Raw genomic sequence first — 17,040 nt, forward strand, 5'->3', positions numbered from 1 at the left:
GGGGACGCACGTTGATTTGAGACTATGCGTCCCAAGCAAAAATGAAGCGTCTAGGACGCAGGCAAACGAGAACACTGCTTATACAAACCTTAAACATACATTCCATAAAAAATATAGCACTAAAGCAACTTACCGTATTTTCCGCACTATAAGGCGCACCTAAAAGCCTTTATTTTTTTCAAAAGCTGACCATGCGCCTTATAATACAGTGCGCCTTATTTATGGATCAATATTAATTCGCAAAGTCTTGCAACTAACTTGCAGCCGCCAACTAGATTTTCCCCCGAAAGCCAAGTAGTCCGCGGTGTATGCTGGGATTTATTTACCGGCGTTTCATTGGCTAACCAATGTGTCAATCATCATTTGAATCGATCACTATTGGCTAAAGTTATTCGGGGGTCAAGGGGCGGATCCTTTTTAATCATTTACAGGCTGGCATTGGCTTGAACGGCAAAACAAAGCCTGCAATTGGCCAAAAAAGATGTGTCAATCATCAGTTGAATAGATCACTATTGGCTAAAGTTATTAGCCAAAAAAGATGTGTCAATCATCAGTTGAATCGATCACTATTGGCTAAAGTTATTCGGAGGTCAAGAGGCGGATCCTTTTTATCATTTACAGGCTGGCATTGGCTTAAACGGCAAAACAAAGCCTGCAATTGGCCGAAAAAGATGAATGTGTATAGCACGTGGTTTGACGGCATACAGAAAGCATTTTTTAATATACTGTATTTGTAAATATTTTATTCTCCTGGATTTACTACACTCACGAGGACCACGGCTGCACACTATTATGAACACAACGACTTCAGTGAGCTACTCCGGCTATATATCTTGTTTCAGACTGAACTCGATGTTTCTGTGATAAGCGGTGCAGATAATAGATGGAATGGAGAGTCTATTTTTAAATTAAACTCAATTCCAAGTGTTTATTGTCATATGCACAGTAAAGTTGCGAGCGAAAAAGAAAATAGAAACTAAGGAATGGTTGGCATTTCTTGAATCCCAAGACTTTAACCTTCCGAATGATGGAACGATGCATTTGAGTGACATCGTACGAACACCGCATCCGCACATGTTCTCGACACGTATTTGCGTCCTTGCAAGCTTTGGGAATATTAAGGGGGTAATAAGTTGGACTCAACTACCTGACTGTTTTGTCCACGTTCCCATTATAGCGCCTTATAGTCCGGTGCGTCTTATGTATGTCAAAAATAGGACCAAAAACTATTTTTTCAGGGTGCGCCCTATAACCCGGTGCGCCTTATAGTGCGAAAAATACGGTACTAACAAATTCAACTTACGAACAATTGTTTGTAAGTAGGGCAGCATCTGTATATCTTCTTTATGTATATTATTGTTGTTGTTTATTTTTTGTTAATGTTTACTTATCTATTTCAATTGGGTGTGTCATTTTCTTGGCGGGTTACATATATATTTTTCTTCTTTTTTGTTATTTTTGTACTGTTTTTATTTGGTTTAACCATCTTTATTTTTATAATCGTTTTATTTTTTATACGAATTAATTAACTTTTTTTCTTTTTTTGCATTGCTTTGGTTTAGCTACTTTATATTCATTTCTATTTTTTCTCCTTATCTCCTTATTCTTTGTTATTTTTTTCATTCTTCTATTAATGTAGCCCTTTCATGGTTTTTATTTGTTGTTGATTTGTATTCTTTTTTCTTTTCATTTGGTTTATCCATTTCAATTTTATTTATTTAATTATTTGTAATTCTAATTTTGTTTTACATTCTTTGTTGTTTTTCTTTTTTATCTTTTTAGATTGTTTCGGTTAATCTATTATTTTTGTCATATATTTATCTTTTATTATAATTTGGATTACCTTTTTTATGCAATGAATTTTTCACTTGTTTTTTTTTTCCTCGTCTTTTTTCTACAAGAGAGTATTATTTTGTTTGTGAATCCATGCAGTGTAGTATCAAAAAAAAACCACATTTGCATAGAGTGTGTGAGTGTGCGAATAAATACCTCTGGTGTCCTCAGGCAAGACGATGGGTGGCATTAGGTCAGGCAGCTCCTCCTCGCCCGACTGCAATCCCGTGGCCCTTAACCGACTCAAATCAAGAAAGTCCGGAACGTCGATGCCTAAATCTACACACAAAAACGTCTTGCATGTTGAAGATAAAAAAAAAAAAAAATCCCATTTACTAAAATGGGGACCAATTTTTAAAAAATTATTTTTTAAATCTAATTTTCAGGGGGTGGGGTTTTTTGTGGGAGTGACCCAAGATGATTGAGACAAATTAAAAGTAATTGCTTATCTGTTCAAAGCTGAAAATAAATAGCTAAGCAAGTCTTAATCTCCATATTAATCATACATATTTGTAATCATAGCCCACCGCTGCCCTCTGCTGGTTCATCTACACAATGCAGCCTTCGTTAAAATACAATTGGGGGCATCTTTATTATTACTATTATTATTATTCCTGAGGTTTGCCTATTTATCACGTAAAATATTTATTGAAGCAAAGAAAATCTTGTGTAACATGTTTTTATTTGTGTAGGCCTACAACATTTTGACTATTTTGCGAAACCAAGATCATTCGATCCAATACCACCAGAATTTCTACATGCTAATTATTACATTTTTAATGCTCGCTGGTCTTGGAGGTAGGGCGCCCGCCCCGAGACTGGGAGGTTGCTGGTTCAAACCTTGGCAGGGTCATACCTAAGACTTATAACATTGGTACTCATTGCCTCCCTGCTTGGCGCTCGGCATTAGGGGTTGGAATTGAGGGGTTTGGTCACCTAATGACTCCCAACAGATCAGTTTGGTTTAGCGAGGGGGCTGGGAATCCCCTCTTCTGTATCAATCTCCCAGAAAGAGTCAGAAATGTGAATGTGTTCTTGACTCTAGCCACCTCCCACTAGGGGAATATGGCTCCGGGATATATATATAATTTGAAGGAAGACACCACTAGAGTCGTGAAATGAGCAAAAAGTTTGCATTGGTCAGAGCTGGTGTAGGCGGCTAACTGTAGCAGCTAGTAGGAGAAGCTACTAAAAAGGCCAATAAAACACTGCAAGAGAAAGATTTATTTACACAGAGCAGCTAAAGTGGCTAACATTCGTGGCTAGAGAAGGAAACAGTGGGAAAATGCCAGCATCACGGGACTTGTTGACGTTTGCTAGGAAGACCATATGTGGAAGGCGAGTGACACTGAAAGACAAAGCGAGAGCAGCTAACTACAACAATAGCAGCGAGTCATAGCCTTCAGCCAAGTGGTTAATATCACGAGCGGCTAGTGAAGGAAACTAAGACGAAGTGGACAGGACTGACTCACAGGACTCCAGAAAACTCACCCCAGTTCTGGGAATAAGACAAATTGCACCCTATTTTTTTAATCGCAGCTGCTTTGTGTGTTTTTATTTTTATTTTATTTTTTAATAATCAACACACATTAAATCACAGTTATGCCACTAAGCTGACTATGAAAGTGAGGAGAAGAAAACAACAGTTACCTAGTTTCTTGGGCACCCAGTCAACCCCAAAGGTGAATTTCTTGACTTGGACGGTCAAGTATTCTGGAAACGAGGCAAAGCGGGATGTTCTGAGGAGAAACGTGAAAAAAAAAATAATAATTAAAAAAATACATATTATATATATATATATATATATATATTATATTATTTAAGCTAAAATGTAAATATATGTTTTGCAGAATGTCCTACTTGACTCCAGCAGACTTGGCCTGCAATGCTGAACTCCAAAAGTCCGACACGTTCTCAGGTCCGGCGAAGGCCTGCAGGCAGGCGGTAAAGGGAATGCGAGCCCGGACTGGCTCCGGGGGGGTTTTCGTGTTCTCCTCGGCTTCCCTGCGTTTGGCCTCGTACGCCAGAAGCTCCTCTGGCAGAGACAGAGATAAAAGACTTCGACAACTTTATAATGAAATTGCGTTCTAGGTCAAGGGCAGGCAAACTGCGGCCCACAGGCCACATACAACCCATCAGGCTTTTTAATGCAGCCCACCAAATGTTTATAACACTGAAGATCAAAATTTTGATAACAAAAAATGCCATCTACACTGCTCAACAGTTTATGGACATTTTGTCATATCTATTTATACTACTACAACACTTCTTCACAAAATAGATAAGGCATTATAACAAAAAAAAGTTTCCTTGATTATCTGTCAACCAATATTTAACTGGCATTCTAACTGCCAGTTTCACTTACTTTGTAAGATGGTGGGGCATTTCACAGTGACTGAAAGCCTTTGACAGCAGATTGTCAGAATGAAAACAAAAGGGAGGATCCTATCAGCCATAGCAAGACAAGTTGATTCATCCTAATCTGTGATTTCAAGAATGTTGAATCATTACAAAACTACAAATGTATTCAAGTCGCCGAAAAAGCCTGGTTGTCCACAGAAGACAAATGCAAGAGAGGACAGATCACTGCAGAGGATGTCCACGGATAATTGTTTCCAGACGGTGTCTGGAATTGTGTCCCAGTGCAGTGCTGAACATGGTAAGGATCTGTTCGGCCATACAGTGTCTTGGGGTTTAAGAGCATTTGAACTTAGGCCCACACTGCAGTGACCAAACCTCTCATTAGCAAAAAAAAAAAGATGAAACCCAAAGTGTGTATAAAAAAAAGTCAGTGAAAGGGGGAGGAGGAAGTGTCATGGTTTGGGGCCGAGTTATTGCAAATGGGTATCACAACTTTCTTGAACAACACATGATTGCCTCAATTGGGTTCATCACTCAATTAGCCTGCAGTCTTTATGCTGGACAATGCTCTATGTCACACAACATAACAGGTAAAGAATTTCATTAACGTTTCACCATGAGCACCCAAGAGAACTATGTTATCATGATAGATACTTTAATTATAAAATATGCTTAAAATGTATGGAAATAGCAATGATAATGATGATGGTATAAAAGTGATGGAAATAGCAATGATGATAATGATGACGGGAAAAAAATTATGGAAGTAGTGATGATGGTGATCATGATGATAATGAATAGACTGTGTAACCACAGATCCAATGTAAATATTTATAGTCAAGTCATGTGTATTTGTTTGTATATTCATGAGTTATTTTTACATGTAAATACACAAAAGAGCTGTGAGACACAATTAATAATGAAGTCAAAGGGGTAGGATTTATTGAGAATATGCTCCCTTTCGAACATGTACAATAACATTGTGTGTGTGTGTGTGTTTTATTTTATTTTTTTGATTTGTTGTTTTGTTTTTGCTTTTGTTATGCTATTTTCAAAATAAAAGTTTCATTAATTCAAGGTAAAAACATTGAATAATTGCATGGCCTGCACAGAGTCCTTTTTTCAACCCAATAGTAAACCTCTAGAAAATCTTGCAACAAACCCACTACAATCACCGAACTGTGGAGGCTGGAAGAAGAACAACCAAAATTCCACCAGAGAAACGTGAGAGACTAGTACTATCCTGAGGCTGCAGATGTCCCTAAGCCATTCACAAAAAAGGCCAGTGTACGTCTTACTAACTGTTGTAATTTCAGAATTTTTTTTCCCATGCCAAAGTCATTGTTGTTCTCAAATTTTGATCAGTGCCTTTTTTAAAAAATATTTTTTGTAAAATCCTTTGAGTCAGTTTGTGGAATATACACACAATGAAATGTAATTTAACTGTGGAACTGTCAAGATGGTACTATTTCAAAATTATTTATTTTTTATGAGCTGTTCTCTAAATTTGATCTCCATTGTATAGTGGCAAATAAGGTCCTCCTAATAAAAATGTTTTGGTAGCCATGTAGCATTTTGAGTTTTAGCAAATTTAGTGATTAAAGGTGTGGTGCGTTGTTTGATGTGTCCTAAAAACGTTAGAAGTTAAACATTATCTCTATTAAGTATGTGTTAACAATGCCTAACAGAGTTCAAAGAGCCCTTTTGCTTTGTTTTCCATTGTGTCTATTTGCTTTTATCGGACCTGTTCAGGGTCGGACACATTATAATAGGGGGCTGGAAGGAGTGCTCCAGAGAGACGTCATGCTCGTCCATGCAGGTTCCTTCTTTTTTTCTATTTGCCAGTAGAGCATAAAAATGGTAAAAGTAAGAAAAGGTCCGCTTCTAGTAAGGTCCAAACGCCCACCTAAACCCTTAAAAAGATTAAAAAAAATACAAATAAAAAGAAAATATCTTATTTGAGTACATCTAAGAAATGACATGTATGTGCTTGCACGCAAATCATAGACAGGCTGACAAAGGCTGCAATTATGACTTTAGGCCAGTAGATGGCAACAGAGAGTAACAAAGTTTTCAAATCACGCACCTCACCTTTAAAGATGCGTTGCGTCGCTTGAAGTGTCCTTAAAAAAGCAATTTTCTCTATTAAGTAGCAATGTCCAAATGAGTTTAAATAGTACTTATAATTTTTCCACTGCACCTATCTGCTTTTATCTTACTTTTAGCAAAGCTGTTCAGTGCATAATATATTAGGTAGAAGGAATGGGGCATCGGGGGAAGAGTTACGTCATGCTTGTCTCTGGGTTTATTTTTCTGTTTCTATTTGTTAGTGTAGTATAATAATGGTGGAAGTAAAAAGAGTAGGGGCAATTCAAGTCAAGTCATGTTTATTTATATAGCCCTTAATCACATGAAATCTCAAATGGCTGTACAGACTACAGACTATTATTACTCCATCCCGTTTTAAAACCTAATTGAGGGCAAAGAAAACTCAAAAATAAGCATAAGGAAATAAAGAAACCTTGAGAAGGGGCCACACATTAGGTAATCCCACTTCACTACAGTACAAATGACAACACAAACCCCAAGAAATATGAAAAAAGAAGAGTTTATTAGAGCGCGTCTAAGAAATGCCCATACTTACAAGTGCATCATGAAAGCGCTTGACTGAGGGTGCAATGATGACACAAGCCTTAGGTGGGGGCTTCAAGTAAAAAAGTTCCAAACTCTGTCCAGCTCCTTTAATAAGGGACATAATATATATTTTGGGCTTTGATTCTGAGTATTAAAAACAATTTAATGAAATGGTCTACTAACAAATTAATATAACAAAATATATCATGTATTTAACAGAGTATTTCAAAAAGGAGTATAAAACGTATATTTCATACATATGCGGCAGCGTGTTGGGGAGGCAGTGTCATGAAGAAGGATGCCTCTCGTCTCAATAAACTGGCGAGGAAAGCGAGCTCTGTTGTGGGCACAGAGCTGGACAGCCAGACAACAGGAGTTGAGAGACGGGCACTGGAAAAGCTGGGGTTAATCATGGACAATCCATCACATCCACGACACAGCATCATATCCAGACAGAAGAGCAGCTTCAGCGACAGACTGCTGTCACTGTCTTGTACCACGGACAGACTGAAGAGATCTTTTCTTCCATATGCCATGAGGCTCTTTAACTCCACCCAGCAGAGTAAAGGCCCACATTAAACCACACCCCCTACATTGCATATTACCGAATTTTATTGCAATATGTATTCTGTGTAGCACTATTTAAATACTCTATAGAACACGCTACAGTGGGTATAAGCACGTCACATTGGGTATTTGTATATTGTATTCTTTTTGCTTTATTATTGTATTGTTTCTCTGCACAGGGATGCTACTGGAAATGTGAATTTCCCTGCGGGGATGAATAAAGTATCTATCTATCTATCATTATCTGCTTTATCTATGTTTGGACATGCTCAACACGTGCAAACAAACTTTACCATGGTATGAAATGGTGGGTGTCAACTCCTGTATGCAGGGAATCATCGCCAGGAGTTTAAATGACCTTTTTGTATCTGCATTATTTTGCCAGAGCAAAGGCCTATGACCAAGTGAAAATAGGTCAGTGACCCACTTTTGGGTCCCTATCCACCATTTAAGAAATACTAATGTAAAACAAACTCCAAGCTGTTTGTTAAAATTCTCAGAAGAAAATGATTGACAAACAAAATCTGACTAAAAAAAACTACACTTGTATATGAAACATTTTTATGCGAGATATTAAAATAAATCTGGTCATAGAAACGCTGATGTTTTTATCCTATCCGAAGATCAACTGATATAATGAAAGAAACGATGTGTATGAATTGCACAAAAGATTTAAATCTAAGATAATACAAAGCATGCCATTTGTAATCCATGGTTTACTTGAATGTCTTACATTAGAAATTATAAATGAAAAAAGGAGAAACATTATAGTCAGTTATAGATCACCGGGCTCAAATCTTGAAACCTTCACAAACTGGGCTGAATAAAACATATTCAACAATAGGCAACAAAACACTATTCATCTGAAGATTTCAACATAGATCTAATAAATACAAACAAACATAAAAACATTGATGACTATATTAATATAATGTACAGTATGAGTTTGTACCAAACTTTATAAAGACCTAGTAGAATTACTTCACACTGAAACACTCATTGACAATATATTTACAAATAATATTGAATTTACAAACGTCAGCGAATTACTGGTTTGTGACATTTCTGATCACCTACCAGTATTTACAGTGTATGATGAAAAGGTTACTAGACAAGGATCAACTATGGAATATATTTAAAACGAGTTAGAACTGAATAGACTATTATATCTCTCTATGAGGACTTAGTTAAACAAAACTAGAATGCTTTTTATGGTACAGATTATCTGGATAGTGCGTTTGACATATTTTTGGAAATATTTAGCAAACAGTATAACAAAAACTGTCCAATGAGACAAACTAATATGAAGAATAAATCTGTAAAGCATCCATTGATAACTAAGGATTTATACAATGTTTGTAAGAAGAAAAACACCTTATATAGAAAATATATTGAACTAAGAACTGAGGAAGCTGAATCCCGATATAAAACGTATAAAAACAAATTGACAGGAATAAAAAGAGCGCGCAAGAAATTATACTATACCAATTTTTTACATAATAACAAAAGTAATATCAAAGGTATTTGGGATACATTAAATAGTATAATAAAAGCAAATAATGTAAGTAATGCATATCCAAACTGTTTCATTGATAAGAACAGTGAAAATTATAATTTAAATCAAATTGTGGAGAATTTCAATAGTTTTTTTTTTTAAATGTTGGACCAGAGCTAGCTGCAAATATCCCAGAGTGCAGTAGTAAGCAATTTGAGTCACTGATAAAAATCCACTCCAAGACCATGTTTTTATCTGGGGTTACGGAATCAGAGATCTTAGATGTGGTAAACAACTGTAAAAATAAAACGTCTATGGATTGTTTTCACATCGATAGGGTACTAGTTAAGCAAATTATACATAGCATTGTGAAACCATTAACCATATGTAATCTATCATTTCTAACATGCAAATTTTCAAATCAAATGAAAATAGCAAAAGGTATACCTATATACAAAAATGGAAACAAACACATCTTTACAAACTATAGACCGGTAACTCTGCTTCCTCAGTTCTCTAAAATGTTAGAGAAACTTTACAATAATAGACTATAAAAATGTATAGATAAACATACAATGATTAATGAAAGTCAATATGGTTTTAGAGCAAACAGATCAGCAACAATGGCTGTTATTGATGCAGTAGAAGAAATCACCCATAGCGGAGACAAAAAGAGATACGCAGTTGGGGTATTCATTGACTTAAACAAAGCATTTGATACCATTAATCATAATATACTATTAAAACAACTGGAAAGATATGGCATAAGGCTTTATAATGGATTCAAAGTTATTTGACGGGGAGGAAGCAAGGGGAAAATAGCAGAGTATCAGTATAAGAAATTTTGGGGGTCATAGTAGACAATAAATTAAGCTGGAAAACACACAGCAGACACATACAAACTACGGTTTCTAAAAGCATTTCAAGAATGAATCAAGCCAAAATCCTTTTAAACTATAATGCATTGTATTTATTATATTGTTCTCTAGTTCTGCCATACTTTACATATGGTGCAGAGGTCTGGGGCAATCATTACAAAAGTTCACCACAGCCCCTTTTTATCCTCCCAAAACGTGCAATTAGTACCATAAACAGGGTAGGATGTCGGGATCATAGTAATATTTCATTCCTGCAGTCCAAATTTTTATAATTGGATGATTTAGTAAAATTTCTCACTTCACAACTGCTATTTAAGGTAAAAATAAACATAGTGACAGAAAACATCCAAAAAATTATTCACTCGGCCCCTTATAACTTAAGGGGCTGTAGTAAATTCAAAATCCCAAAAGTGAGAACCACAAGGAAAAGTATATGTGTGTCTGTGTGTGGAGTAAAACTTTGGAACAATTTACAAGAGGTGATCAAACAATGTTCAACTATTCACGTGTTAAAATTTAAATACAAAAAAACACAACTGGCAGAATACAGAAATGAAGGAAATGGGGTATGAGTGATACTAGATTGGAAATACTGCGTTTACTAGGTAACCTTATTGTTATTTTTACAATTATTATATAATTAACTGTTATTATTGCTATTGTTGTTATTATCATTGGTATCACAATGATATTTAGTGACTAATGGCATTATAACATTAATAGATGGCTACTACGATGATTAGTGCATAAAATATGTGACTATTGTTATTGTTATAATTATTGATATGCGAACCATGTAATAAGTATGTCCGTGAATTTTTTTTATACTTGGACACAAAAGAGGAGCTATCTGTAAAATGTAATTGAGACCCCTTGTGATTAAGGGCTATACATATAAACATGACTTGACCTAATAGGGAAGATGAAGGGGTAGGGAAAATAAGCGTCTGCTTCTTTCTACCCCTTTTCAAACATGTTATGCTAACATTACTTTTGTTGTTGAGTCATTGTTTTTGTCCTGTTTTAATTAATAATGTTCAAATACATTTTTTTTTAAAGTACACAACTAATTTGGATAGTTTTGTTAAGATTAATGTCATTTAAAAAAAAAAAGATGGTTTTAGATCCAAAGTAGTTAAGTTTGTGATGCCTTCAGGCTCCCTGGGTTACCTCGGTTGATGGCAGCGTCCACAGGTGCCGGCAGCTGGATGCAGTAATCCACCCGCTGAGTGTATCGAACCCGGCGTGTCTGGCAACACTGGACTCGCTCCTCCATCAGAAAACGGAAGGCGTTGCTCGGATTCTCTGAACTGCTGCTGTTCCTCTGAACACATGTGCTGGCATTTTAACTTAAAGATGCACCATAACTGGTTCCTATCGATGAACGATAAAATCCTGCTCATATAGACGGAAGACTGATAACTTTTCTTTTTTAAATAACATGCTATGTTTAGAAAGAAATTCAGACGCAAGATGTCTGTGTTCAAGATGAGAAAATACATCATTTGTAAACATTATAATAGTGCTCAAATACTGAATGTTACACTTGCCTTGGAAATAAATGTCACTCATTCATAAAGGGACATTATCTTAGCTTTACACATTAGTAGCTAAAATAAATAAATAAAAATATACAAAGGCTAGATTGGGCAAACGTAACATTTGGCCAACTAACAACTGTAGAAGTATTTTATTGACCCTAGTGTTAACCGGCTAACAAGCTAGCTAGTTTTAACTAGCTAACGTTATGTCTTACCGTTGCCATTTCTTAATATGTAAACAGGCTGTTTTTATTGCGATTAACCAGCAATTCAAAACAGTATACTTCCTAATATCATTGTATTAAAAACTTATGTACTTTGCCATAAGCTTAGACGCCAAAATGAACAGCCAAATTATCAATGGATAAAACAGAAGACAAACATTCCAGAGATAAAACGTCATTTCACCGAAATAAATATTTTCAACATGCCCAATATTGATTTCTATACAAGGTGCAAATGCCCAATGATTTACTATTCTATTACAACCCCCAGAAAAAAGTATGGACTCATCAGTCTTCAATCATTGGACAAGTACTCACCCCGACATTTTATTCTGTAGAACAAACTCTGATAAAAAGCATGAAAACAACGTTTTTTAAATGTGCAACTACTTGGCATTCAGAAACACTAAAGGAAATGAATAAAAAAACTAAAATTGGTCAGTAAATGCTACTTTTTATAGACCAAGCGCCAGGGGAAACAAATAGAATCACTCCATTCTGAGGAAAAACTATGGAATCATTAAAAAAAAAAACAATCATAACATTTGGTTGCACCACCTTTGGCTTTTATGACAGCTTGCAGTCTCTGAGGCATGGACCTGATGAGTAACAAACTTCTTCATCAATCTGGTGCCAACTCTCTTTGATTGCAGCTGCCAGATCATAATTGTGGGTCAAAGCCTCACTGTGGACATTTTTTTTTAAATTTCCACCACAATTGTTAAAATGGGTTGAGACCTGGGCTATTTGCAGGCCATGGCATTGACTGGATGCGTCTTTCCCCAAGGAATGCTATCACAGTTTTTGCTCAGTGGTATGATGCATTGTCCATCCAGCCATCCATTATCCTCAGTAGGGTCGCAGGGGTGCTGGAGCCCATCCCAGTCATCTTCATGCAGTTGGCTGGGGACACCCAGAACTGATTACCAGCCAGTTGCAGGGCAAGCTTACAGATTCCCAGGTGGTCTCCCATCCAAGTACTAACCAGGCCAATGATTTTTCTTAGTTTATCTAGGTGTGTCTGAATGCCAATATGTTACAATTTTGAATGATTTTATGATTGTTTTAAGTTTGTGATCTGACGTTTTTCTACAGAATAAAATGTCTGATTAAGGGCTTGCTCAAGACTGGTGATTCCCTACTTTTTGCTAGGGGTTGTATATTCCCCAAAAACATCAATTCATAGTCGTTTTATTAACGTTTGCGCGAGAGGAACATTTTGCGCCGGGGTTTTTATTTTTTGGCACAAGGAAGCGCATCAACACGTTAAGCATCCAGACTTTTCCTAGCTTTTAGATCAGCACAGGTGTATGAGAATAGTCCATTTATAATATAGTGGTACGGATTGTTGACAAGATTGGATAGATTGAGAAATGAAATTGTGAGGGACAGAACTGGAGTAGTAGGGGAACTGAGCAAGCGCGTTGATAAGAGAGTACTCGGTTGGTTTGGACACATGGAGAGGATGGATGAGGAGAAAATGTTGAAGAGGATCTACAGAGCTGAAATAAATGGAAGGAGACCAAGAGGGAGGCCGCGATTGACGTGGCTGGATAGTGTTATGAGTGCACTGCAGGAAAGAGGTCTAAATATAATGGAAGCTAGAGCTCTTGTTGGTGATAGGAAGGAGTGGAAGGGTGTTGTGAAAGGATAGTGGGATTGTGGACGCGTTCTAAAGGATGGGCTGAGCACCCGTATGATGCGGCAGGGGTAAACCAGTGAAAGCTGTCGGGCCTGCTGTTGAACAGAAGAGTGTGTTGTGTCACCCTGACCCGAGTGACACGGCCGCTTTCTTGTGTCCAGTTTCATCTGGAGGGACGAAAGCATGACCAACTTAGGTGCCGAGGTGCCTAATTTGTTTGGGTGTTTGGGCATTTGGGTTGGCCATGGTCCAAAAATGTTTGTGTGTGTTTTTTTTGTTATTTTTTCCTTTATTTTCTTTGTTTCTGTATGTTTGTCTTGCTGTCGGTCACCCCTCTTGAGGGATATGACCAAGGTAGATAGATAGATAGATAGATGGGTACGGATTGTGCGGACTGCAGTCAGGCAGACTGGACGATTTGGTCAGATGTGTGACTTGTTCGGTGGAAGACTGTATTACTCGCTAGCTAGCATTACTATGGCTAGCTTTTGTTTTTCTAAATGGCACTTGCTGTGGCTTTTGTTGTTGTTGTCTACTGGCTTCACCCTGCTGTCCGCCATGGTGTCGTCACGTGGTTAGGTCATGTGTGCGCAAAGGGTCAACAGCACGTGATGCAAATTTATGCTATCTATGATATGCTATAGGAGTACAAAACCTTGTATTGTGTACACTACAATTTGTGCACGTTTAGTACAGAAAAGTAACATATTGTGTTGCCATTAAGGCATCAGTTGTGGACTTGGTTTGACAGTTGTCAATTTTCATTAATAAGCCTTCATTTTGATTAAGTCGGCATTCATGCAGAAGGAAATGTGCTGAAAAAATGAAAATAATAAAAATAATAATCAAAGTGCAGGCTAAAGTTCAGAAGCCCGTACAAACACTTTATCCTAGGCATTTATAGACAAGCCATCTGGTCTCTTGCGCACATTTTAGAGAAGGAGAGAGGAGATCTGAGAAACTTCTACTAGTACTTCTCTAGGTATTCTAAACATTTTTGGCAAACTCTCCAGTGCCTTGCACATACTACTGAGAGGTAGGAAAGAGACATGACCAAGTTCTGCTATTACTTTTCATTAATAGAACGATTTAGTTGGTGACATTAAAATGTCCCTAGTTTATATCAATTACAAAAATTATATACTATATGTATGATTGATAAATGTGTTGAAAAAAGTGCAAATTCTTTGTTTCCAATTTCCCTTTTCTGGCGTAAGGTTCTGTTTTCTTGTTTTGATTTTGAATATGTCTTCCCTGCAAGGAAAAAATAAATAGGGGTACACACTTAAAAAATTCAGCTTCAGCCCACTTTGGGCACATGTTTGTGTATCATACTATTGTATTGAATATCTGTTTATTTGCATATATTTTGTTGTTTCCTTTTTTAATTAGTGATTAATGTTGTTTTTATTCCTAAATAAAAAGCAACAAACACAAACAACACTTCTCTAGAAAATCAAAATATATTTTGGTGAGTGTCGTGTGCACATTTTGGAGAGGGAAAGAGGAGACACAACCCAGTTGTGCAACTACTTCTTTAGAAAATCGAGATACATTCTGGCAAATTATCTAGTTCCTCGCCCACATTATGAAGAGGTAAAGAAGAAATACAACCAAGTTGTGCCACTACTTGTACAGAAAACTCAAGTATATTCTGGAGAGCTCTCCAGTGCCTCGCCCACATTATGAAGAGGTAGATAGGAGGCACGACAAGTTATGCTACTACCTGTTTAGAATATCAAAATCTATTTTCATAGGGAACATGAATGTTTCAAATGTTTTAAACAAGCATTACCGGCTGAATGAATAATATAGTGTGGCGCAGAGTGACTAATTATCGGGTCTTTTCTTTCTATCAGGCTAATAACTATGACGTCATATTTTGCTGTTATGGATTCCATACCTATTGAGCCGATAAGTATCCTGCATCCCCTGAAAGTATGATTTTTAAAAAAAAAAAGGTTTGTTCAATATTACCCTAAATTCCCAGTCAAAACAATGACATCATGGAGAAACCGAGGTTAAATTCAGTTCACCTCCACCAAGTTGATCATATGCAGGAAGAATTCTTGTGCGTCCTGTTGCCTGTTGGAGGAAAATTCCGGATGTCCCCAGCTGACCAGAGCTTTCAGCATCCGGGGGGAGATGCCTTTTTGTTGGTGCTGCCACAAACATAATCGGCTTTAACCACACAACAAAAGTAAGCAGGGTGACTGGAAGCAAAATAATAATTTGGTCATTGTCATATAAAAAATAACTCCATTGTTTTCCCTTTTTTTGCATTCATGGAATGTTTACATTGTAAAACTACAAATCTTGATGTTGTAAGATTAACTTGCTGTATTCATATGATGGTTCAATGTATCCTTTCATATCAGTACCTTCGTAGCAATGGTCTTCCGATTTGTTAGCCCTTATTATAGAGCCTTCAAAATCTTCTAGTCAGCCCAGAGCATACTCAGTTTTATTTTATTCAGTAACTTTGTAATAAAAGTCCTTAACTTAACTGCTCTCAGCAGTTCCTCTTTTCTTAATCCGAATGCTCGGTCTGGTCTTGGAAGATGAACATGCACCGGGACAGGGAATGTCTACGCCGGCACTACTGAAGTTCAAACTTATCACTCCAAATGTGAATTTCTTGCTAGAATCCCTTTAGTATGTATTGACAATTAATTTTATCAATGCAAATTTTTGTTAAACATGAAAGGTCTGAGACCAGCAACAGCTGGTTCCACAATGTGACGTTGCAGCCTACTGCTATTTTCAGACTGCACAAGCACATTCTGGAATATACGCGATCAGCGTTAGCGTCACGACCAAAAGGCAAACGACTCATTCCTAGGTCAGCTTTTGAGTAGAAGTTTTTTTTTTGTTTGTAAGTAGTGGTGTTAGCAGCATGTTAGTGCAGGCTACTTCGCGGCGCGTAACATACCGAGTTGAGTACTTTGTATTCTTCTTTCATCACCTGTTCGATGAGTTCGGATTTCATGGGTGGTTTGGAATACTGGCCTGAGAGGAGCCCGTGGCCCACTTTAGCCCTTTGGAAAAAAACACACGTCAAAATAGGACATGAGAAAAGGGCTCTGGTCTATTTTGGGATGACGTCTTCCCTTGTCAGATCTGTTTTATTTTTTTCCATATCTATAATTGTTAAATTTTGTTATTCAAGCATGTTTTTGTAGCAAAGTGCTGAAATGACTTACATTTGTGTGGCAAAGTCTTGTGTGGGGTCAAGAGGGGAATAGTCAAATATTCTCTGAAGGTTCCCAACATACCTAGACATCCAAAAATATATTTTAGTCAGAAAATTATCCCATATTGATCTTTTTAAAAATCCACTTTTTTCACAGGGACAAAGAAAATATACATATAACAAAAAAATCCCCCCAAAAAGATGAAAATAATATTGAAAAAATATATATTACCAAAAACAACTTGGAAAAGTCAATACCCACTATTTGAAATAATAAACAAACAAACCAAAAAATACATACATACATATACATACATACATATACATATACATATATATACATATATATATATATATATACAGGGAGTGCAGAATTATTAGGCAAGTTGTATTTTTGAGGATTAATTTTATTATTGAACAACAACCATGTTCTTAATGAACCCAAAAGTCTCATTAATATCAAAGCTGAATATTTTGGAAGTTGGAGTGGGGCTTTTTTAGTTTTAGCTATTTTAGGAGGATATCTGTGTGTGCAGGTGACTATTACTGTGCATAATTATTAGGCAACTTAACAAAAAACAAATGTATACCCATTTCAATTATTTATTTTCATCAGGGAAACCAATATAACAGCTCAACATTCACAAATATACATTTCTGACATTCAAAAAC

At 36.6% G+C, this 17,040-nt stretch overlaps 1 protein-coding gene across 12 annotated transcripts in view; it reads right to left on the minus strand.

Moving 5' to 3' along the window:
* The window catches only part of usp13 (ubiquitin specific peptidase 13), a 156,632-nt gene that overhangs the window by 80,239 nt on the left and 59,353 nt on the right, over positions 1 to 17,040 (minus strand). For all 12 annotated transcript variants that reach the window (XR_015852218.1, XM_088349641.1, XM_088349632.1 and 9 more), the window contains 7 exons: positions 16,379 to 16,450; positions 16,108 to 16,213; positions 15,212 to 15,337; positions 10,939 to 11,092; positions 3,694 to 3,868; positions 3,484 to 3,572; positions 1,990 to 2,112 (listed from right to left, as the gene is read on the minus strand). Coding sequence is in view for 11 of the 12 variants with exons in the window: in XM_088349641.1 (XP_088205767.1) it covers positions 1,990 to 2,112; positions 3,484 to 3,572; positions 3,694 to 3,868; positions 10,939 to 11,092; positions 15,212 to 15,337; positions 16,108 to 16,213; positions 16,379 to 16,450 (845 nt within the window). In the remaining variant the exon portion in view is untranslated. The remainder of the gene's footprint in view (positions 1 to 1,989; positions 2,113 to 3,483; positions 3,573 to 3,693; positions 3,869 to 10,938; positions 11,093 to 15,211; positions 15,338 to 16,107; positions 16,214 to 16,378; positions 16,451 to 17,040) is intronic.

The sequence above is a fragment of the Urocampus carinirostris genome, chromosome 12, assembly GCF_059441175.1.
Source record: "Urocampus carinirostris isolate Australia breed hairy pipefish chromosome 12, RoL_Ucar_1.0, whole genome shotgun sequence".
Taxonomy (NCBI): Eukaryota; Metazoa; Chordata; class Actinopteri; order Syngnathiformes; family Syngnathidae; genus Urocampus; species Urocampus carinirostris.